Source organism: Parasteatoda tepidariorum, chromosome 7 (genome assembly GCF_982258835.1).
Source record: "Parasteatoda tepidariorum strain Cologne lab strain chromosome 7, Ptep-v5.0, whole genome shotgun sequence".
Classification (NCBI taxonomy): domain Eukaryota; kingdom Metazoa; phylum Arthropoda; class Arachnida; order Araneae; family Theridiidae; genus Parasteatoda; species Parasteatoda tepidariorum.
Window position 1 is genome coordinate 42,145,547 of NC_141761.1, and position 24,831 is coordinate 42,170,377.

The 24,831-nt window shown below is 27.0% G+C and overlaps 1 protein-coding gene across 1 annotated transcript in view; it reads right to left on the reverse strand.

The window, feature by feature from the left end:
• Positions 1-1,819: 1,819 nt before the first annotated feature.
• Positions 1,820-24,831, reverse strand: part of LOC107438484 (RNA polymerase II-associated protein 1) — a 54,844-nt gene continuing 31,832 nt past the window's right edge. Inside the window, exons 21-35 of the mRNA XM_087167740.1 lie at positions 24,660-24,815; positions 23,526-23,622; positions 23,198-23,266; positions 22,982-23,091; positions 20,919-21,114; positions 19,710-19,847; positions 17,986-18,107; positions 14,137-14,241; positions 12,633-12,755; positions 10,041-10,192; positions 8,045-8,174; positions 7,497-7,662; positions 7,331-7,415; positions 5,915-6,054; positions 1,820-2,000 (exon numbers count right to left, since the gene is read on the reverse strand). Coding sequence (XP_087023866.1) covers positions 1,866-2,000; positions 5,915-6,054; positions 7,331-7,415; positions 7,497-7,662; positions 8,045-8,174; positions 10,041-10,192; positions 12,633-12,755; positions 14,137-14,241; positions 17,986-18,107; positions 19,710-19,847; positions 20,919-21,114; positions 22,982-23,091; positions 23,198-23,266; positions 23,526-23,622; positions 24,660-24,815 — 1,924 coding nt within the window. The 3' untranslated portion in view covers positions 1,820-1,865. The remainder of the gene's footprint in view (positions 2,001-5,914; positions 6,055-7,330; positions 7,416-7,496; positions 7,663-8,044; positions 8,175-10,040; positions 10,193-12,632; positions 12,756-14,136; positions 14,242-17,985; positions 18,108-19,709; positions 19,848-20,918; positions 21,115-22,981; positions 23,092-23,197; positions 23,267-23,525; positions 23,623-24,659; positions 24,816-24,831) is intronic.

The window sequence follows — 24,831 nt, forward strand, 5'->3', positions numbered from 1 at the left end:
GTGCAGCAACAACAGAACGTTCCTTTTCAACTCTTCGACGTCTCAAAGCTTGGCTTAGAGTAACTCAAAATCAAGAATGATTAAATGGACTCGCATTATTAAACATTCATCGAGAAGTCGATTTGGATGTTGAAAAAATCATTGACAGATTTGCCAAAGTTTCTGAAAAACGCATTACATCTATTATTTAAAGATTTTGAATACTTGAATTATTTATGTATTGTTCATTATGGAAAAAATAAATGCGAAGACTAGCATTAAAAACCCCATTTTTTTTTTCAAAAAAAGTATTAAAAAAAACTTTTTTTTATAAAAAAAATAAATTTTGTGGGGGAGGGGGGCAATCTGAGTCTATTACCCCCCCCCCCCCTCAGGAACAATTTCTAGATCCGCCCCTGAGATATATACATATATAAGTTTTGATTCAAATCTACAACAGTTATTATTATTATATATGTATATTTTTGCTTAACTCGGCACCATAAAATACTACTAAATTATATTCATATAGCATAAAAAATATGTTAAAAAACATCTCAAAAAACACCAAACCAAACAAAAAAAAATTCGTTAAAACAATTTAAATTATAATGAATGTAATAGAAAATGCAACATTTTTTAACATTTGAAATAAATATTAGATTTTATTTATTAATAAATAAACGTAAAGTTGCATTTAATGAGCAAATATGAGCATAAAATTGCCATTGATTTTCAAACATAGGCTTAAAAGAAAAAGTCTTCCAACAAAATTTGAATAGTCATATGAGTTAATAAATCACTAAACATTATATTTACCCTCTAAATGAATAAAAGCTGAATTTAAAATAAACACCTTTTAGAACAGAATACTATTCGATTCATTTTAAGTTCAGATGAATTATATAGCTCTTTAAGCTATTTTTTTTACCTGCTAATATTCGAAATAAACACACACACAATTTTTAGATATAAGTATTGTAAAAATATCGAGAAATGTTAAGATCAGTGTCAGACAAATTATTTACCACTAAAAAGTTCCTTGATAATACATAAAGATAATCAAAAGTGGAATAAAAAACATAGCAGTAGTTGTGAATAATACTGAAAAAAAAACTATGTTAGATTACAATAATATTCTCCGAAAACATGAAGAAAAAAAATCAGCCCACACTACAGGCAATTTATGTCTATATCTTGTTGTCAAGGTTAAATTTTTTTTCTTTTATTCTTTTTTTTATTTTTATTTTTAGAAAGACGTTACAACAAGTGGAGCTCTAATCCCGAGCTAAAATAAAATGTGTTTTATAATTTCTAGTTAGTATTGAATATCCATGACTACAAATTTCTCCTAATGCTGTTAAAGCCTTACACACTAATACACGTATGTGCAGTAAAGTTATGACGGCAATAATCGCGTCCAAAATTAAAGCTTTGAAAGAGAACTGTCTCCACCTTTGGCCACAACATAGTTGGATCCATCAGGTTTTACATACTCTATAATGAGTGTAAATAAGAGTAATGAAGACTTTGTTCCTTTATGCATGCCCTCTTCCATAAACAATGACTGAATATTTTGATAAGTAGTTTAATTTTTAGTTTTAAACAGCACAAATAGCATTAAAATAAATAAATGTAATAATATAAAAAATAGTAAAAAATATTTTATTTTTCAAAAAAATAATAAAAAATTTAATTCACAAAAATAAATATGCTAAAATTTTCCAAGCTTTTGTCCATTATTGGCCTCACAATTTAAAAATTTTAAAATATGGATATTCATTAAATTTTAGTTTCTTTTTTTAAAAAAAGTAAACAAAAATCATACATTTCCAGAAAATTAAAAAACAAACATATTTATTTACAAAAATACATTAATTACAGTTTTACAGTTTTATGGTTTGGCCGAGAATTTTATATAAATGCTGTGTTTCATTGTGTGTAAGTTCTTCTTTCAAACAAAAGCCAAATTCAGAAGTAATATCAACATCATGATACAACAATATATGACGTTTCACAATCTAAGGAAAAAATTAAAATGATATTACAACTCAGAACGATATTAGAAACTCAGAAACATCTTAAAATAAATAATTAAAATAAAACTTGTACATTTATTAGATATAATTCACAATGCATTTTAGCTCAGATACATAAAGCTTATTTATAAAATTTAATTCAGGTATCTTAAACTGAAGGGGAAAAAAATGTTTTAAGAAAAGGGAGTAGGAGGAAGGACTTTAAATTTAGGAAGAAAAAATTTAAAAATTTATAAACATGTTAAATATAATTTAGTTCAAATACATAAAAATAAAAAAAAGAAATTAATTTTAAATAAAACTAGGAGAGAAAAAAAGAAATTGCTTATTAGATAGTATTTAAATTGTTAAATTGCATTAGTTCAGCCACAAAAAATTTAAAAAACAAAAATACTACTAATATTTTAATTTCTGATATATATATATATATATATTGATTCCATTTGTAATCAAAACTTGAGCACAAAAGTTTTATATCTTAATTTATACATATGATGAGGTAAATGTTTATATGGCAAAAATTTGAAAAAGAATAAAAAATTATCTTATTTAAAATAAAATAACAATAAAAACTTTTGAATTTTTTCATACATCTATATTTTAACTAAATAAAGCATAATTTTTATATTTTAAAACTTTGATTCAAAAAAATTTATGCGTACAAAAATGTTAGGTTTAGCAACATCAAATAAATTATTGAAATTTAAAAAAATATATAATGTTAAACAAAAATATTTTTTGTCAAAATTAAGTAAATGGAGTAAGGCATTTTTCAGATAAGAAATAATTAGATTGTGTAATATTACATGCCTTCTCTTAAAAAAAATTAAGTCTTTTATGTGTTTTACTCATGTTCTTCATCTCAAACAATCTAAACTATATAATCTGTACAAGAAACCTAAACCTATTAATTTAGGGATTTGCGTTTTAAGTAAACAGCCTAGGGCTTGTGTTAAAAAAACGGTCTTTTTAATAATTTATTTATTTTAATGATTGCAGCATAAGTCAAAATACATCAATATAAGACATCAAAGATACATAGAATTGGTTTCTTGAACAAAATTATTTTCAAAGGGAATAAAAACTTGTGTCCCAAATAGGACTGGGCGATATAAGAAATTTTATATTGTGATGCATCGTTAGTTTTGCATCGCGATATAGCGATGTATCGCGATAGAGTATTTTTGAAATTCATTTACTTGCAAGGCGCAGAAAGTCGGATTTCTATCAAAACTTCATACTCAGATTGATTTAAATCAATTTATGAATTTGATGTATATGTTTTGCTTAAGAATAATATTAATGTTATATTTCCTAAAAATGATCGAAATAACGAAAGATTTCTTAGTTTAAAAATAAATAATAAAAAAATAAATAAAATTGAAATTTATCAATACATTTACCCAACAATATAGAAAGAGAATTTAAAAAATAAGTTCGTTAAAAATTATTTGTATGCTTAAAACAAAGTGCTAAATAAATTAAACAAAAAAAAAACACTTTTAAAACAACACTATTTTTTATCATTATTATTTCACATAAATAATAAAGTTAAATTGAATAATTACCGAATTCTGAACGAAAAAACAAAGTAAGGTTTAAGTTCTTAAAAATAAAAACAAAAGAATTATGATATTCGATAATATATTCAACTGACAATATTGAAAGAATATTAAAAAACACGATTATACTCTTTAATAAAACGAAGTGCTAAATGATTTTAAAAAAAGAAGTCGCAATTGCAAACATTACTAATTTTTTTGAATAAACAAAGTTGATTGACTTATGTCCAAATCCAAAAGAGGAAAAATAAGTTTTGTTATAATTTTATTTATAAAAAAGAAAACAACTAAAGATTTATAAATTCAAAATTAGTAATGAAAACCCAAATTATTATTAATTCATCCAAAAAGTTTTTAATAAATTAAAATAAGGTAAAAAATAGTCTAACAGATTCAATTACTTTTTAACTTAATTCTTTATGGGCACCTTAAATTAGATTTCCGTTTGTAATAAATTCAATAATGTAAAATAATACTTAAACATATAATATCAAAATTAATTTTCACATTTAAAAATAAAAAAGAAAGTTTTGTTTCAAAAAAAAAATTTACCTAATTAATTAAGAAACACTTCTTTTTATATTCTTTCAAATAATAAATTACGTTCATAACAAGGTAACGACAGCGATCACAAATTCAGTCCCACTGAAAATAATCTACAAGAAACGATATCAAGTCGCGACAAAGCAGAAGAAAAAAACTAAGAGGTGCGGAAACGAACATGCGAGATCACGATATATGTTCTCAAAACTGATTCTGATTCTACCGCTCATCAATCAAGGCCGTTTCAATATAACGATACGAACATCGTCTTCCCCAGCGCGAGTTGGCATCGGAACGTAAGAGATCCTTGCTTGTCTTGTATCGCTATATCGTATATTGTTCGTCTTCCTTACTCGACGGCTAATCAGATTTCTGATGCATCGCCTGGACGAAAGTCGCTGTATCGGCCTGTCGATACAGGCGTTAAATCGATATGTCGCGATATATCGATTTATAGCCCAGTCCTAGTCCCAACCAAACGAAAAGTAATACTGCCACTGATTTATCAGCAAGTGCTACTAAAAAATATTTCCAGAAAGAACGTAAGACCGTTTGTGGAAGCGAAACACACATACACACAGAGTTTATTCATATAGGTTTCACAGGGTGTCAAAGTTGATAGTATACTGATGTCAGAATAGTTATAGTCCTTAAATACTTAAAGGTTTTTATGAACAATCTTTATGAAAATAGTGCACATACATTATACTTAGTTTACAAAATTTTTCTTTAGAGCTTTTACAGCTGAACAATTCTCTTTCACTACCACAGGTGTTCACGCTATATATCACGACTGATTCTTTAAAAATAGATTGTGCTTGTTCTAGTGCTACTGGAATAATCTATAATTCAATGACTTGTGCAAAAAAGTCATTGAATATTCGGAAGAGCCGCCATCTCCCTTTCAGAAAATTGCAATCCTTAAAGGTTTTTGAAAAAAGAAGTTGGCTATGAAAGAATATATAATACTTTAACTTTATAAATTTTTTAAAAAATAATTAATTTTTTTTTCTTTTGATACTTTTTCTAAAAATACTTGCTCTTTTCCCCCAAAAAAGTAGCGAAATAATAAGTAAATGCACTAAATACTAGTACTAAAAGTAACAAAACTCAAGTAAAAATATTGCCATGTATGATAAAAAGAAATCATCAAATTATTAAACTGAAATAATCCCCAATGACCACTTTGTTTTATACCAATACAGACATCATCATAAAGAAATACATCAAGAAATTAATAATTACTCTTTCATGAAACAATGATGTGTTTCATGAAAGAGTAATTATTCTACAGTTAGGTAAATGTAGGGTAATTACATGCATATAAGTAAGATGTAAATTTTAAATAAGCTATTAATAAATAAATAATTCTGCAATAAAACAAAATTTAATGCCTGTTTTTTCTTTGTATATTCGTTCAATTTACTTAAACTGAAATACTGGAATGCAAAATGAACTAGATGAACTGGAATGCAAAATAAATGTTATTCAATTTAGTAGATTTATTATGCTAAATAAACATCTCAACAAGTTCAAAATTTAATTTTAATACAATATTAAATAATTAGTGGTTGTTCAGTATTAATTTTAAAATCAGCTATTTTACAGGGTGAATTACTCATAAAATGATAAAACTAGAGACCATTGTATTCAGGTTACATAATTTTAAACCTTGTATATAATGTTTCAGAACTAAAATCTTGACAAAAGAATATGAAATTTCAATAAAAGCAATATAAATAAAAAGAACAAAATATTATTAGTAAAAAGGACTACTGCTTAAAAACTTACTTCATTTCGTGTAAGAGCAATATTTTTAATAATTAGCTTTTGAGGTTTTTGAAATTTTTCATTTTCCATGAAAATAAAATTATGAATATGATGAATAGCCATTAAGTACAGTAGTGGACATCTTTGATGAGTAAGAGTTCCTGCATAAATTTTTTTAATAAACAATATTGCATTATAAATGTTGCACAAATTTATATATATATACAATGCACTAAAATACAAATGAGTAACCTTTAATTCATTGAACAGATTTCACGTATACAACATATATCTATATATATTTTTACCTGAATACAGAAACTTTCCATATTAAATTTCATAATGATTTATGTTACAGGTTATTTATGCTAAATGATCATTGCTAACTATTGATATGAGGTTCATTGTGATACTTACCTTAAAGAATTAAAGATTTGACTAAGATTTTTTGGTCTGATCTAGTAATAGGGATAGAGTGGTAAGGTTACCCCTTTAAACATATTAGAAACACAAAGTAATTGCACCTTAATAAAATTAACTTTGAATGTAAGATGAAATCTAGGGATCACATTTTCATTGCCTAAAAATTAAATATATAACTCAGGAATTCCAACTGCTCTACACACCGAGAAAAAAAAATATGAAGAGGTTGTAAAACTAAATCTTTCATAATTATGTTCAAATTTGCAAATACTTTAAGAGCTTCATCACGATGTAATTGAAACAAAGTAGCATTTTACACAAACATTTGAATTATTTATTAATCAAGGCAAGGTAATGTAAAATTACATTTATTAAATCTTTAATGATACATTGAAACATAAGTTTTGTAGTGATTAGAGATAATTTTACGTTAAAGAGGAGCAAGCTGGCATTTCTGAACTACCTAGGAAAATAAAGCTAATTACGGACATAAAGATAGAAAAAAAGCTGCATTTCTCAATAATTGATGACTTTCAAGTAGGTTTTAAACAGTATTTGTTAAATTCCTTAAAGATATGTTGATAGATTTCAATAAATATATTGTAAAGAGTTCATGAGAAAAATTAATTTTAAGTTATTTGAGTTCAATGTATTGTTAGAATAGAATTATAGAATTGTTAGAATAGAATATTTTTAGAATAGAAACACTATTAATCCTGTTAGTTAGCACTGTGTAATAACTCTTACCTTTTTAAATTATTGTACGATAAACTATACCAATGATTTAGAAATTTGAACAATTTATTATTGAACGTCAACTTTCATTCGAAGATTATAGCAAAATAATGTTTGAAAAAAAGTTAAAAAAACTTATTAAAAAGTTGGATATTATTTAATGAAGTCTTTAGCATATACACATTATTTTAGTTGGGTAGACATGATTTTTATGAATAACTTGTGAAACTAAGAACATTTCTACTGAATGCAAAATAAATAAAAACAAGGAAAATTTACCATTTAATATGAGTTTCAAATATTCTCTTAAAATTTCTGCATTCAATTCACAGGGTTCCAAATAGCTTTTTACTGGTACTAAAAGCTGGAAAAATGAAGAAAATTATTGTAAGTTAAAATGAATGATAATATTATCAGATCTTTCAAGAAAGATAAAAAATTTTACTTTTGAAAGAGGTACTCGGAGAAAAGGTATAGCATGGGAATGATCAGTCAAAAGTATTTTTCGCCACTTATTAGGATAACATTGTTGTATTGGAAACAGAATACAGTTTCCAAAAAGATGATCCCCATATGATACTGCTTCAAACTGATTTAATAAATCCAGATAACTAAAAGAAAGAAAAAAAAGAAACATATTAATCAATTTTAATAAGATCAAAGTTGAGTCAATTGCAAGCATATAACTTTAAAATGTGAAAGAATAATTTACACAAATAAATTAAATATTTTCTACAAGTTACAAGTTATGCTTCATTACACACCAAAAAGTTTAAAACTTCATATAGATCAAAGTTTCTTGTCCAACTTATCAGTTTAAAGTTTTCACAAATTGACATTACATTAAACAACTTTTTTAATTCAATCTAAAATTATTTTACAAAAATTCTGATTTAAAAATTAGAAATAAATTAAAAAAGACGAGCAAACAAATGGTTTTATTAGTAATCTCTTCATACAGAATACAATTAAAAAAATAGTACTTTTACTCACAAGTCATCAAAGCTGCTGATATTACTGCAATTTAATTGTGACAATTCAATGATGCCTCTATCCTTTAATAATTCAATGAAATTTGCCTCATGGAGGGGCTTTATTTTTGGATTTTGAAAATAATCTTCATCTAAAAGAGAGATGAAAATTATGGGATAAAAAGGAATTTTCAAAATTGAACATAAAATTTTAATTATTTAAATAAAAAGCAGGTTATTTTTGAAAAAAGGAGAAATTAAGTTAATAACAATAATTAGTACCACATAACAGAAACAGGCAAAAGTCAAGAAAAATGGATAAAATATAATATTAAAAAAATGCACAATAGATAAATATAACAGTTTTAGGAAGTGGTACTTAACTTAGCAAAAACATAAGTATCAAAAAGAATATCCCTGCTCTCAAGTATAAGAGAAAAATATTATAATAGAGTTTGCATTCAATCCACAGAATGTTTGATAGCAAATAGTATTTGATATAGTGCCTCCACCAAAGCATTCAAAAATAGTTGCTTCAGTATGTAAAGCTCAAAAATAGAAGTCTAAATTTTATCCTTAGAATTAATAAAAAAATATAATTGACTAAATTGATTTTATTGCAAAAAAAAACCCTTAAGAAGGTAAAGATAATACATAATAGGGTTTATTTCAAGCGGATTTTGATGGTGTATCCCTCTGTTTGACCTCTGAATAGAAATTTCTGATATACACACTCTTTAATAATGATGCACGATACATATTAAAAATGAAAGTATTATGTTAGTATGAAATATAATTTTGAATTCTAGAAATCGAAGGAAGTTGCTTTGAAGGGTCGTGATTGATAATTTAATTTAATGTGATTCACTAATTTGGCAATAATAAATTTTTATAATAGTTGCCTTTTCATAAAATTCACCAGTTTCCTGAAGAAAGTCCTTTTTTAGCTGTTTTTTTTTTCTTGTAATAATAGTAGCCAGAATTGTCAGCTTCGATTTTAGTATCAAAGAGGCAAAGAGTCTCCTTTTAATCGCAATAGAGGCCCTGTCTGCAGATAACATAATGAAATTCATTTGAAAAAAATGCAGAAATAATACTAATAATGATTTGAGTTATTGAGGCAGTTTTTACAGTTAAAATGCAATAGTTTAGCAAACAATTGGATGGCATACTATTATTTACAATGCATCAAGAAAATGTAAAATACTTAAAAAAATACACCAAATCTATATTTTAAATCTAGCGATTAGATTTTTACATACTATTTATGCAAATTACATAATTTTGACACATTTTGTCTGTACAGATGTCTATGTAAATATTATGTACCTATTCCATGGAAAAATATTATTGACTTTTTTATACAGATTTTAATTACCATGATTCAGAAAAAAAATCACAAAGTCTGTAAAATTTAAAAATAAATAAAAAAAGGGTTAAAACTGTTTCTTAATTTTTCAAATAATCACAATATCAGCCATAGTGAACCCTCCTCTTTTAAATAATTATTTAATTTGACACATTTAATGAACTATATTTTTGTATTAATATCATGCAAATCATTTAAGAGCATAATTACTATACATTTAGACCATATAAATAAAATTATTAATTTAAATATGAAAGTTTTTGTATCAAAACTGGCCAGACAAACTTCAGGTTTAACTTACAAAACTTTTTTCAAAATGAAGTAGTGTATTATTTCCTAATAAGCTACATTAAAAAATCTAAATACTTACCACCTGGTCTCAATCTTTATTAATTGATGGATTTTAAAATTTTATTTTTATATACCTAATACATAAGATTTTATGTACTTGAAAAGGTGCACAACATAAACTTTTGGACAGTAAGGTTATTTTTTAACATATTTTTTTAAAAAAATAACAACAAATTGGATTACAGCAATAAAAAAAATCGAAAAAAATTAAAATTGAAGAGAAATTGTAGATCCTATAAAAAAATGGAGATTTATTTAAGAATTTCATATTTGATCAGGTGGTAAAATTAATTAATACCTAAAAGAAAAACCATGGAAAAATAGCAAAATTCTTCTGATGCAGGGATGGATTTCAAGAAGCTTAATGACATTTTACGACTAAGTAAAATCCATTGCAGACAACCAGTAATTAGCAAAACATCTTCAGGAGCTAAAGATTCATTAGATTTTCTGAAATTAAAAAAATTTATTATTTTTCAAATTATTTTAAAAGGAAGAATAATATGAGAATTAAATATCATTGAATAAATAATGTAACAGCATTATATCATAGTTAATTGTTCATAGATAATATGCAGTTCCATATAACTTCAGAATTAAAGTATTCAGCAAAGTAAAGAGAATAATAGAAGTTTAAGCCGCAATAGCGCACTGGTTAAGGGACTGAGCTGTCATTTGAGAGGACTAATAATCAATATCTGTGGTTTCTTAAAGTCTGCCCAATTTCATATTGCTGGATACCAGCTTGTCTGTGAAACAAAGCCTGGTGGTATATAATGCTGACCACACTGCCACTATCAAGCTCTAAATCTCGAAATTGTAGAGCCTTATTGGCCAACAAAGAGATATTGCAACAGTGAATTACTTTCCTTTCCTAACCGGCTTGTATGGAGGTCAGGAAGCTGACCTTATGTCAAAAAGGTCCCAGGCTTGAATCCCAGACAAGGCATGGATGTTCTTGGTGCAACCGAAAGAGTGGTCAATAAATCTGTCTTTCTTATACTCGAATGACGGATGTCAATATCCGGGTGGGCATTGAAAGAATATCTTTTTTATAGAAGTTACATTTAATTGTTCCAAAATACCAACAAAAAAATCCCTTCTATTAGATAGGTTATGTACATTAAAATAATGAGACCATCAGTCTCAAACCGCCATCCCACGTCTCCGCTGTGGACACCTGAAATCACTGAGGTACTCTGGAGAAGAAAAGTGTTTTGCCCTCTGTACCAAGTGCTTTTCGGCCCAGGCATCCCCTGAACATCTACTGGAATGCCTCGGTCTTTTAAAACAAGACCTTATAGAAAGATCCTTACTTGTTTTAGACTTTTTGAAGGTGAACAAACTCATGAACCTTGTCTAGCTAGGCTAGATATGGGACTTTGAAATAAGAAGAAGAAGAAGAGAATAATGATAGACTTAGAGGTTGGGCAGCTCTAAGTCTAAGTCTATCATTATTCTCTTCTTCTTCTTCTTTCAAATTCCTGTTTCTAGCCTAGCAAGACAAGGTCAATGAGTTAGGCAAGAAATAATGATACATATCCAATGAAATAATGATACATATCCAACTAAAAAGTTAACTTCTTCAAGAATAGAGAGAAAACAGCAAGGAGAATTGACACCTACTAGAGTGCTGCATATTGTTATAAAATATCTGCAACAGATATGAGTGAACCAATAGAGAACCATCATGCCAAATAAGGGTAGGTAGTAAAAAATTTGAAGAGACAGCCTTGTCTTGTCATAGATTGTAGTGTTCAAGGGGAAGTTTTTTTTTTTTTCAAAATTATTATTGAAGAGAATATACTTTGAGAACTAATAAGCATTGTAACATAACTAACAGACAATAGATAAAAATTAGGTAATTTTCAACACATGCTAATTAGATGGTATCATGAAATAAATTATTGAAGGTTCAAATGATATATTATTAATTTTTTAAAAATATCAAATATAAATTCTTATAAATGTGATAACAGAAAATTAAAACAAATTATTGGATATAGAAGGTGATTTCTACAATAGAAAGTGTTGTTATATTTCCTTTATTAATTCTTTTAGATTATTGTACCCGATCTACTCTCTCATCATTTGGCTAGAGTGTTCTGTTGTTGACTGTTGGTGATATGTTATTCATTATCAGGGAAATTTTTACTTGATTCAACTGGTGATTGTTCTATTTTACTATATATAAATTTTGAAGTATATCAAGGTTTATGTATCATAATATTAAGAACATTAAACCTTAATTCAATTTAAAAAATTAAATATTAAGTTGAATATAAAAGAACATAGGATATGAGACAAATATTACCTATCAATAAATAAGCTTTCTTCCAATTTTGGCAACGCACACAAAATTATCACTAAAAAAACTTTGGTAAGATTAAATAACATTTGCTAGATCAGCATTACCAGTTAGTTACGCTATGTAAACAATTACAAAATAATTCAAAAATAAAAATATATCTAAATCAAGCCAACCTAGTCAGAAATTTCTTTGAAAGTTATGCATCCATGTCTCTTCTATTAAAAACCAAAATCGAATTTATTCTAAAAGATATTGCCTTACTACGCACAAGGAATAATAAGATCTTATGAATTGGAAAAAAAATTGCGCTCATACTCCAATTTACATTTATGTTCTGACGAAGAACCGGAAATTTTTATAACAGATTTCTGCATGATTGTTTTAGCTTTCTTCTTTATTGAAATCATCATCCATATTGCATGCATAGAAATAAACCACCTTTAAATGTCTAATTATGTTAGCATGTAGCCTAGTACTTGTGACAGATGGGATATCAACCAGACTCATTAATATTGTACAAAATAATCATAGAAAGTTGACAATCATAAAAGTGAATAATAAATAATAACTTATCTTAACCTTTTTGAGGTATCATGGTATAAATCAAAAATAGGAGCATAAAACCAATCATGTGGTAAAATGCACTTAGGATTACTTATGCAAGATAATGTGTCCAGTTCTATGCTCCCAAAGTAGAGATTTCTGAAATGAAAGTAAGGAAACCATCACTACATTTTATGGATAAGCAAAGAAAATTACAAAACAATATAACGAGGATTTTTTTGAGTCCAGAAAAAATATATTAATTGTTTGAGACTTTTTCTGCTACACGTTTATGTTCCTCAAAAAGTTAAAATATATAACAAGCTAACTCAATGGGAATAGAATATTTCATTCGTGAATAAACATTACAAAAAATTAATTTATTAAAATGATACAAATATTTTGAAAGGAAGAAATAGTACAACAATTTATATCTTTGCTAAATTTTAGATAAGCAGAAAAGTTTAAAAACCTAATTTTTTAATTTTGAATAACAATATTATAGTTAAAGGGTTATGATTAGAAAAAAATACAGCATAAGAAATAAATACTTTATGTTATGCAAAGATATGATGGGGAAAAAAACATTTGATGATAACATTATTAAAATATCTCCCAAATTCCACACAAGATTTGTGTTTTGCAGTATTTGAGTAATAAAAGTTTGCCAACCAAAAGACTAAAGACAGAAGAATGGCTGTCATTTAAGGGTCTTTATAAATGGAACACTACACAAAAAGTATTAAATTTTCATAGTTGAGCAATAAAAGCATTTTGGTAATGTGAATTCCCATTTTGGTGATCAGAATTGGTGGCCAGATCTCTTTTATGTCTATTGTTAAACAATAAACCTCTCATGCCTTACAGGAGGAAATTGAGAACTGTACTAACAAAATTCAGCCACATTTAAGAAAAATGGTCACTTAATATTTCATTACATTGAATATATAAAAAATGAGAATTAATAACTATGAGTTACCTTAATGTCACTTACATAAGATAACTGTTAAGGTATATGACTGAAAAATTGAACATTATAATTCCTATTTTATTAAAATCAGCAGTAAGTTTTATAATATGCTTCTAGCAACATGAAGCAAACATGAAGAAAGCTAAACAAAAAATAGCACAAATATCAGACATATTCCACTTCTGAAACTTCCTTCAATATTAAAACACAGAGTCAAAGAAGGAAACACAAAGACTGAGAAGAAAATTGTAAACATGTTACATTACATTATTAATTTGATAAATTGCTTATAACTTTCTTTTTGCAGATCAGTATTTCCTCATTTTATTCTGTGTTCGGACACAGACGCAGGTTCTCCATTATAGAATCAATATGATAAGTCAGTTTAAGTGGTACGATCAGGACATTTTTTTCGTAATTTAGCTTTATTGATAGAAAGCACAAATTTAGCCCTTTCTTTATTTGAATAGTTCCAATTAAAAAATATGCTAATGATTTAAATATTAAAAAAAAAATTTAACAGTAAACATTTCAAAAATGCTTGAATAAAAATAATAAAATATTTATTACCTAGAATGAACAACACATTTTTCATCTAAAAAGTATGATATATAACACCTAGCAATCACTGGAAGAATGGAGACTATATTTTGAACACCAGCAACATTCGAAGATCTGAATGAAAAATATTAAAAATCAATTTTTTGTTTTTAAATAATTGGTAGTAAAATAATATAGTTTGTTTTTGAAGTGATAATTAGTTCTCTTTAAAACATTGTATCTGTGGATATTTAGTGATCCAGTTGAAATTTGTGAAAAGCGTTTTTGTGATAATATTTAACATAAAAAAGAATTAAATGATTAGATGTAACAAAACTAATTATTCAAGATTAGATTCAAGCATGACTACTTGTCCAACACTCATGCCATCTACAATAATTCTAAAATGGATAATTAACAACTTTAAGAATTTTACATCCAAAAAAAAATTTGATGTTTTTGACGTCACAAAACTTTATTTGCAAATAGAAAAAGAAGAAAAATTTATTTTATAATTGCTCATTTAAAAGGACTTATCTTTCTTTTCATAATACGTGTTCTTTAAACAATATTTTTAAACAATAATGCCCAAAACTTTTCAGATAAATGGGTTTCAAATACAGGGTGTGCCAAAAAACCAGGAGTAAGTTATTAGAAGTTGATTAATTTCTTTTTAACAAGTGTGTTAATTTCGTTTTGTCTACCATTTTAATTATAAAATATATAATATTATATGCCTCTAAGATAATGTATAGTTTTTTAGATTTCTACTATCTACTCTTTTAGAGTTGTATAAGGTGGGAAAATGAGAGAGTGAATTCCTCTGTACAGAAAAGCTTGTACTCTCTTAAGTAATCGCTTTGGCTGGAAAAGGGTAGATTCAAAGTGAAAGACTCGAGGCCCATTGTTGAAAATATCAAAAAGCATTTAAGTCTCTGCATCGCTGCAAAAGGAGGCCACTTTGAAACAGCTACCGTAAAATAGGGATAAAACGCCCCCAACTCCAGAAAGCGACCCCTTTGTAGTTTTTCACGAATACTGATTGCCAATCAGTACCAAAAAGCGTCCCCTTCCTTACAACACAATTCAAAAGTTCTTATTTTAAAAATTTCTTTCTAAAAAATAGTTATCTTGATGTTTAGCATGTTTAGCATAGAGGATTAATGTATTAATGTTATACCCTAAATGAGCAAGTGCAGGTGTTTGTAAAGTACAGAGGGAAGAGAAGGGGAGAAGCAATCCTCCACACAAGTGGTCAACATTTCCTCCCTGCTGCATGTAGGTCAAGGACGCTTTGAATGGTGCATATGCTGCCTTCAAGAAAGAAGGAAATATTAAGGTGGGGTGGGAGATGAAAGAATTGAATGTAAAAGATTTAGTGAAAGGGAGAGGGCATTACTCTTAGAAGTGTCCAAAGGGGGGGAGAATATGAATAGAAAGGGGTGGAGATGAATGGAAGAAATATGGAGTAAAAGGGAGTGATTCTTTCTTCGAATTTTTCTTAAGGGGAAAGGAAAATTCAAACACTTAAGGAGAGGAAACTAAACACTTTATGTGTTCACGTAGATAAGAATCAGTCATTGAGATTTGCAACAAGCATGATGCCTAAAATAAGTTCTTACACTGTATCTAAAAAATTGAAAGTCATCTGATGGCATAAGGAAAATGGTTCCGTAATACACCAGACTTCATAGCATTTCAGCATTGACAGAAAAAGAATTTGAGAATGGATTACCAAAGCTAACAATCTATTGGTTAACAATCATGGAGAACAAAAAAAAGGGGTAAATTGATCAGTGGCAGAAAAACTTTACTTTAGGAGTCAGATAATACCCTCTTCGAATTTTTAAGAAAATAAAGGGAAAATGACTTTTCATATCTAACAGGATGCTGAAAGAAGAAACTTTAAATTAGCAGCAACTCTTGTGCTTTCAGATTTTAGAGTATTGTGGATGTACATAAAACAATGGGAAAAAAAGGTAAGGAATTTCAATGCAATGAGGAACTAATGAAAGCCAGAAGTTGCAAGCTGATCACGTTGAAGCAGCAGATAGCTTTATTCAAGCTATCTGCTTCTTGAGGATGAAAAATTATTACACGCCATACAATATAAGAAATATGGATCAAACTATGGTGAGGTTTGATGAACCATATGCTGGAACAAATGACATGGTTGAAAAAAGCACCATAACACTATAGCACTAACACCAGATGCAAAAAGAGAGGATTTATGGTTGCACTAAGCACAGCTGAATCTGGATAAAAACTCCCCACATTTCTGATTTAAAAAGAACCGACTGAACACATCTCCCCTTTGTGTGCTGAAGACCTAAAACTACAACACATTGCTAAGGTTCCCTACTCTGTCAATGGATGGATGATGGCTAACCTTATGGAAAGCTGGCTAACTAGGATTTGGGGTCCAAATGAGGATGATGTTCAGAGGTTAATTATCTTGGATCGAGGCTCTATCCATAGAACCTCAAGTCTCTCTGAAAAATTAATAAGCCTGGATACAGATTTAGTTTTTAATCCGGCAGGGTGCACAAGCCATCCGTAGCCAGCAGATGTTTTGTGGATAGCTCCCTTTAAAAGTACATTAACAAAAGAATGAGCGCTCTTCATTAGGAATAAACAAAAGATCCTTGCCGGGAATTTAAAAAGGCTGATTCGGCAAGATGTGATTGCTTTTGTGTCGGTGGCTTGGGGGGCCATCTCCGAAGAGAAGATCTGTAAGTCATTTAAAAGATATGGTATTTCCAAAGCATTAGATGAAAGTGAAGATGGTTTTTTTTATTCCCGATTAGCCGAGGTTAATGTCGGATCTATAGACAATATTACTCATTAACTGAATGAAGAATACGCTGAACTTATTTAGGACGATGACTCTGATGTTTTTTGATGGATTTTCGGATTCTGTTTAATGTAAATAAATAAATTATCATTCATTTTATGAAATATTTTGCCATCTAAATTTTTTTTAATTATTTGCATGTGCCGCAATCGTACTGAAATTTAAAAATAAAGGATTGCTGTAGAAGGTAAGTTGGATTTATCAATTAAAATTTATATTTACTTTCTTTTACTATAATTATTACAACTTCATTTTGTTTATTTCTTTGTGACAAATATTTAATTATGCCCAATGAATTTTGTTGAACTTTTTAAAATGATGCACTACATTTTCTTCAATACCATTTATTTGTTTCCCTTGACTTCACAGAGATTTTCTTCAAAATTAGGGTGACGCTTTATCGGCATTTCATGCTTCAGTTATTCATTAGTAAAAGTCTGCTATTATTCTTATTTGATATATTTTGTTATTTTTTTTAATAAGGTTGAATTAAAAATTGCTTCTCCAGGTTTTTTTGCCCCACCCCGTACATTCCATGTATTTTGCAAAAAGTGAAAAGGCGTAAATCTAAAAAATAAAACAAAACTCGTCCAAAAGCTTTAAGGAATTTAAAAGTTTATATGGTTCAAAATTTTAACAATGTTTTACAACTTGATAACAAAATATACAACTCTGAAAAATTTTGAAAATAGTCTGTGAAAAAAATAAATGGTAGGAAAGCCTTGGTCTAAGTGATAAAACAAATTAAATCCTCTTTTCATCATTACTTAATTTTTTTACTTAATGACTAAGCAAATCATCCACTCCGTCTCTAATAACATGTATATTTCGAGTTTCTGATAGCAATTTAAATGCAACTTTAAAAATAATAATTTGAAAAAGCAATATTAAGAAATTATAAAAATACTTAGATTTCTATAACAACCATTTTCACTTAAGAAATCGGTTTGATTATTAATATTTAAAATGAAAACTTAACTAATAAAATTTTTTAAATTACTTAAAAGTAATTAAGAAATACATACGGTAAGAACTTTTCATTAAAAATGATGTTTTCAAACAAGTCTTCAATTAAGCATTCATCTGAAATTCTTAAAGTAGGCAAAAGAGAAATCGCTGTTTTATGTAACTCCAAACATTTATGGGGCTGAAAATTTGGAGGTAAAATATCAATTAAATGTTACAAAGAAAATGAAAACAATCTTAAAATTATTATAAACATCGAATTGTGAATAATACTACTATACATTTTGAAATTTTAATTAAAGTAAAAAACTTCTTAAAGAAAATAATTTTAATGTAGTTTTGCTTCATTAATTTCATGAACTACAATCTGTTTGAAAGTTTTAAGAAAAGTTATTTCAGTTTACTACTTAAAAGACAGAAATAAAATTACATGAGATTGCAGTATTCATATAATCAATTTCATAAACTTGTTCAACTTTCTATTTTTTCTTTTTAATATTTAAAGTTAATTCTAAAAATAATATCAAAAGATAATTCATTAAATTTATTTTTAATGTGGGCATACAATACTATTTTTAATAATACTGTTTCTTGAATTCTAAAGTAGATCAAAAGTTCATTTTATAACCGTTGTTGAACAGTCAACCCAATTTTCAGGTTTACGACTACCAATGTTCAACACCGTAGCCAGTTCAGAAGACAAGGGAACTCCTGAATCAAGTATTGGGAGAAATTTGCCTTCGTGGAGGACTTTTTGATGGAACTAACCCGCATTTGCTTTACATGGCAAACCTCCCACGGTTAGCCAGGCAGCAAAAGGACTCTAACCAATCATCCATCTACCTCTGAAGATATTTTACGTTAGCACTGTGGTCGGTGCAAGCCGGGTGCGGATTCATATCGATCAGCCATTGCTGGGATTCGAACACGGTTAAACTCATTGAAAGGAGAACATTCTATATCCTGAACCATCGCGGCTCAGACCAGAAGTTTTGAATACATTTCGTTAAAAATTTCATTATTAATAAGTCAGTAAAACTAGAGTTTTGCATTTTCGAAGGTTATGCATCATTGTAACAGCCACCTGATTCTCAAGGCACTTAACTGATTGGTAAATAGAGGTTTATTTACCAAATATCACACTAGTAGTAGCATCACACATACTTATGTAAAGAATTATTTTCTTCAAATAGAAGAACATATATTAGTTTCATTTAAAACATTTCTTTTTTAAAAATGACATAATAACTTGCTTTCAAAGAAATTTGTTGAAAAATAGTTTATACAACAAATTGTACTTTTTTGTCAAATTAGATAAATTAATAAGAAAATATCTTATAAATAATTTTCTTTAGTTGATATATTTTCCAAAACAGATGTTTTTAAATTACTAAAAGTATTGATCAAAACCATATTTCAATTAGATCTTTAAATTCATTAGATTAGATTTGTAAAAAGCAGGTAAGTAAACTTTTACAAATTGTATGGTGGTTTACAAATTCAACTCCTTTTTTGAAACGTCATGTATTAACATACCGACTCCAACTTCTTTTTCAGATTCTTCTGAACCATTATAAAATTTTACATTTGAAATGAAGAGCTAATAAAATAATGAGGAGCTAATTTCAAGAATTGTCAACACAATCCAAAGAAATAAAAACAACCACTATAAAACTAAAAATACAATCCATATAATGAAACATTAATGCATTTATAAACAACTATAAGATTCGAGATCTCTAAGGGTTTCGCAAAATGAATAAATGCTTAATTTACTACTTACTACACAGGTGATTAGCTGGAGAAGCAAGGTAATAAGATGTGACTCATGTCTTACAAACCAGGTACATACGTTCAATTTTGGCAGGTTAATCTTTTGAAGGTATTCCATTAATATGGTGTTATATACCTCTTCATATAGCTAGAAAAACCACGAATAAATCAATATTAGGTTAAGGGTAATAAAAAACTAATAAATTGAAAATTAGCAACATTGAAACTAGAGCAGTCATGAAATAATCAATATTATGTTAAGAGGAATATAAAAATTCAATAAATTGAAAATTAGCAACAATGACTTAAAATGAATTAAAAAAAAGTGTTTCTAGGAAGTGTTTCTATTCAATTTGACATCAGCAGAATGGTATGGTCAGCTTTTTACTACTTCAACAATTTTAATTCTTATTATTTCTAATATAGTGATACAGCCTTGCAGTGGACTTAGGCTTACATAAAGACTTAGACCAATATATAAGACCTAAATTGATATTACTATTATTTTTCATGGGAAAGAATGGTTATACATAGTTTTTTTTTTAAAAAAAAGCAATAAAAATCGAACTTATCCTATCATTTTTTTTTTGCATCAAACTTTCTTCCAGTATTTTTCATAATTCAACACATCATTTAATAATTTCAAAAGATAAAAGTTCATTTAAAAATTTTAACGAAAAATAAACAACTATACTTAGCAATATATATAAATGTTAATTGAAAAAAATAACCTTAACCTTTAACCTTTAACTTATAACCTTTGTAACAACCAAACAAAATCATTTGTACTTGTTGTTGTATTTGTACTAAAATTCAGTTGGTTGTTGCAGTTGGATTGTATAAATATATTTACACAAAGAAGACAAACATATATCAATTAAACATGAGTTTTACTACAAATAAATCATTTAGAATGTGGATTTGATAAGCTTAAAATATTCATCATAAATAATTACAGACAAGAAAATCACAAATTGCAATATACTTAAAGAAAATTTAAATTTAAACTTCTTTTAATTGTTATCTAGAATAATCTGAAAAATACAACTGTTATTTTTAAGAAACATCCTTTTCACTGAACAAAACTTTGCTATTGTACACGTAAAATTCATTTTTGAAACATCATATTTCAATTGAGGGAGTATTTTAAATATAAACAATGCTTTCATTACAATAAAAGTTTTCAGAGAAAATTTACAAATTTTTTTAAACTACTTACACGATTGTCATTATCATCAGACAGATTTCTGTGAATAAGTATGAAATTAAAAATGGACAGTAATAAAGGAATAGGCGAGCCTTCCTTCAAAAGTGGAACAACATCTCCTTCCCATAAAACACTTCCTAAAGACACAAGAGTCTTACCATCACGTTTGTTACCACTTTCATAAGTGCTCAACAGAAGAGAACACGATCTAGGGGAAAAAATTATCTTAAAATACTTAATAATAAGACAATTAAATAATTTTTATTATTAAGAATGGAAAAAACAGCAAAAAACAACTATGCAATTAAATTATAATAATTCAAATCACATTTATGCAATTACTTGCAACCGTTTCTAAGGTTCCATGTTAAGCATTTGCCATCTCACCAAATGTGATAAAATCATAAATTCTGAGGAAAAAAAATGTGTTTTTGTGAATTGAAAAATGATTTTATCTATCGAAAAGAAATATACATATTCCCATCAACCCTAAAAAAAATCAAAGGAATTTTTCTGAAACAATCCAGTATTTTTTATTCGATTTGAGTAATTTTTGTTAGATATGTCACATAACTAATTAGAATTATATTAAGTCCAGCTAATGTAAGCTACAAGCAAGATTATGTAAGCATGAAACAAACAACCGTAAAATAGAGATTACTACGTTCACTGTTGGATCAGTCGATATCCCAAGATGAAAACTTCTTTTACAGTTTGTATATATATATATATATATATATATATATATATATACATATATATATATATATATATATATATATATATATATATATATATATATATATATATATAACAGATTAAGTACATATTATCATCCAACTATTTTTTGCAAAAAATATGCCTCCTCGTGACAATAACATAAATAGTAACACAATATTGCCTATATTTATCCTTATATTACTGTTCTAGTCTAAGAAATTATCAAATAATTAACTCCAGCCTATTGCTGTTTCTTTTTCTTAAAGACAATAAAACATCCACATTTTCTATCCTCTCTCCCGTTAATTGCTCCTTCACTTTAACTCAACTGCAAAATGAATCTATATTTGAAATTGCATTTTATAAAATAATTCAATTTATAGTAAATGTGTATTTCTATTTGAAGTTTTTTATGTGGAAAAAAAACAAAAAATCATAACAAATTGCTAAGATTTGCCTTTGGCTAATCATTTTGAAATTTGGTTAGTTTTTTTATAATTAGTTAATTTACAGACTAATAAGCCCTTAACGGGAGGCCCAGCATTCCCATAAGTATCTAGCAGAAGAGAACAAGGTATGTATGTATCTAAATATGTAGAATACGCTTTAAAGAAAAATTCAATGAAAGTTTGTGGAGTTATAAATAAAGAATATACCAATTGCACCAACTCAATTATTGACAAATATTTAAACTCAAGAAAATATTTAAATTTAATTTGGTGTATAATATCAATTGTATTAGCTTAAAGTAGATTTAAAGTAATAATAGAATTTTAACTAAATTTAACTTAAAGTGTTTTATCAAGTTTAATAGTACTTAATTAGCATTTACTAGTATTTAATTGTTCATATTAGCCTAGTTTGGTTCATTTTAATTATTTCTACATGCTTGTCATTATTGCTGACTTTGAAATCTTTATGTTTTTAATTTGACTTTTCAACAACATTTTTACATGTAGCTGTATACAACTACATTTTTTAAAAATTAATATAAAAAAGAATAATGCTAACGCCATATGAATAATGATTAAAAAATTAATGTAACAAAAGTAATAAATAAATACTTAAAACTTAACAAATATTTATGCATTGATTTATTTGTTTAAACACACATTTATTGAATGAATTATTACTATTATAAGTTATTGTTTAGGTAAATTTAAGGAAATAATTAAATTGTTCTATTTATAAAGACTCATTTCCTTGGAAATTTGAATTTAGAGATGATTTAAAATGTAACATATAATTTGAAAAACATAATGGGTGGTCATAAGGGGTAAACATAATTATTTTTATTAAAAGTAAATGCAAAAAGAATTGAAGATAATAAGAATTAAAATTTACCAAGAACTTACTCGATTTGATCAAGAAGGTTCTTAAATACTTTAGAGTGCAAACAAGGTAGAAGAAAGTTATTGAACATATCTTTAACAGCTGAGCAAGGCATCCAATCATCACAAATTAGCTATTAAAATAACAAAAAAATAGATTATGTAAAGAAATATACAATACTAGGTAAGAATTCTGAAATAAGATAAAAATAATTTTTAAAATAGTAATTCAATACTCACTCCTTTATGAGATTTTTTATAGTACATTGAAACAAAATTCATTGCAGAGGCAAGAAGTGTCAATGCCCTCTGAAAAAAAAAGCAGAAAAAGACATTAAAAGAATTGGACTTCATAAAAAAGAAAGATGTTTTTATTATTTTTTAAAATAAAGAGTGAAAAGATGATTAATCAAATCAATATAAAGATTAAAAAATGTCAAAAATTAACTTTAAAAATAAACTTTTTCATTATAATATTGCACCCCAAATTAAAGACAACTTAATTGAATTTTTATTTTTAAAAAAATTCTAACATTAAATAACTGAAATTATTAAGAAATTCACTTACATCTGTAGGCTTTTCTTGCTTCACTTGATAGAGCCATTTCTCTAAGCATACTAAAGCTTGGTTAAATATAATTCCCACTTCCTTTTTTCGGTGAAAACTAAAAATATTTTTTTGAATATAAACAAAGTTAATTTCAAATCTTTTTGGCTCTTTGTAAAAATGTTAAGTACTTCATAGTACACATATGGATCTAAAAGTTAAAAAGTTGTTTGTTCATATTTTACACTAAAAAAATAATAAAAGAAAATCTATAACTGTTTTGTTTTTAGATTTTAAGAGAGAACAGCATAATAAAAAGGAAGGCATAGGTAATAGCAAACTAATTCCATTAGTACAACCATGACATAAGTTTGATAATTTTCTATTCTTTAATTTTTCAATTTTGATAAAATTCTCACACATACTGATTTTACTTCTGAACATTAAATACATCTCTTAAGCAAGTTAATGCAAACATGATGTCTCAGTTTACTGAGCAATTGATAAAGACATAATTACAAGTTGAAAATGTTTAAAGATTGGTTCAATTTTGTACTTATACATTTACTAATTATAGATAGAATGACTTTCCATAGCTTTTCTCATTCCATCATATTCTCATCCTTTGCTTTCCCTCCCCCTTAAAAAAGAGTAAAGACTAATTTGAAATTATGAATTTTTTACTAACCCAGGAAAGCAGTTGAATTTTATTTTATTGAAAAAATGGTTATTTTTTTCTATGATCAAATTGAAGCTGCAAAACTAGTCAATGATCTAAGAGAACATATATATAAAATACAAAGATCTTTTATCAACTTATGAAAAACTATATGAAGATTACAATTAGCAAAGTGAATTTTTTTCTCGAGACTTTTTAGTAAGAAAAATAGTTCCAGGCACCCAAAAAATTATTTCAAAGTTTACACAAACAGTTTATTGAGAAAAAAATTGGGCTTTTAGGTAACTCAAACAAAAATTAAACCCTTTTCCTTCATTTTCGGATGTTTGCATTAAATTTCCAACTTATACTTATCACTGCACTCTTCAATTTTTCCATTATGAGGTCACTGTGTTATTACAGGTTATAGAAAATAAAGAAAAAAACTTAAAGTTATACATAGCACTTATAAACATAAAATTTAAAAAAAAAATTACCAGTCAGATTGTTCTGTAATAATGATTGCAATGGCTTCAAACATTTTGAAAAGGTGAGAGGCATATTCAAAGTCTTGACAATGCTCTTTTTCATTCGAATTTAAATTTAGACTTAGACAAAACTTCATTTGTCTCAGAAAAATTGAGTATAAATCACTGCAAAACAAGAAAT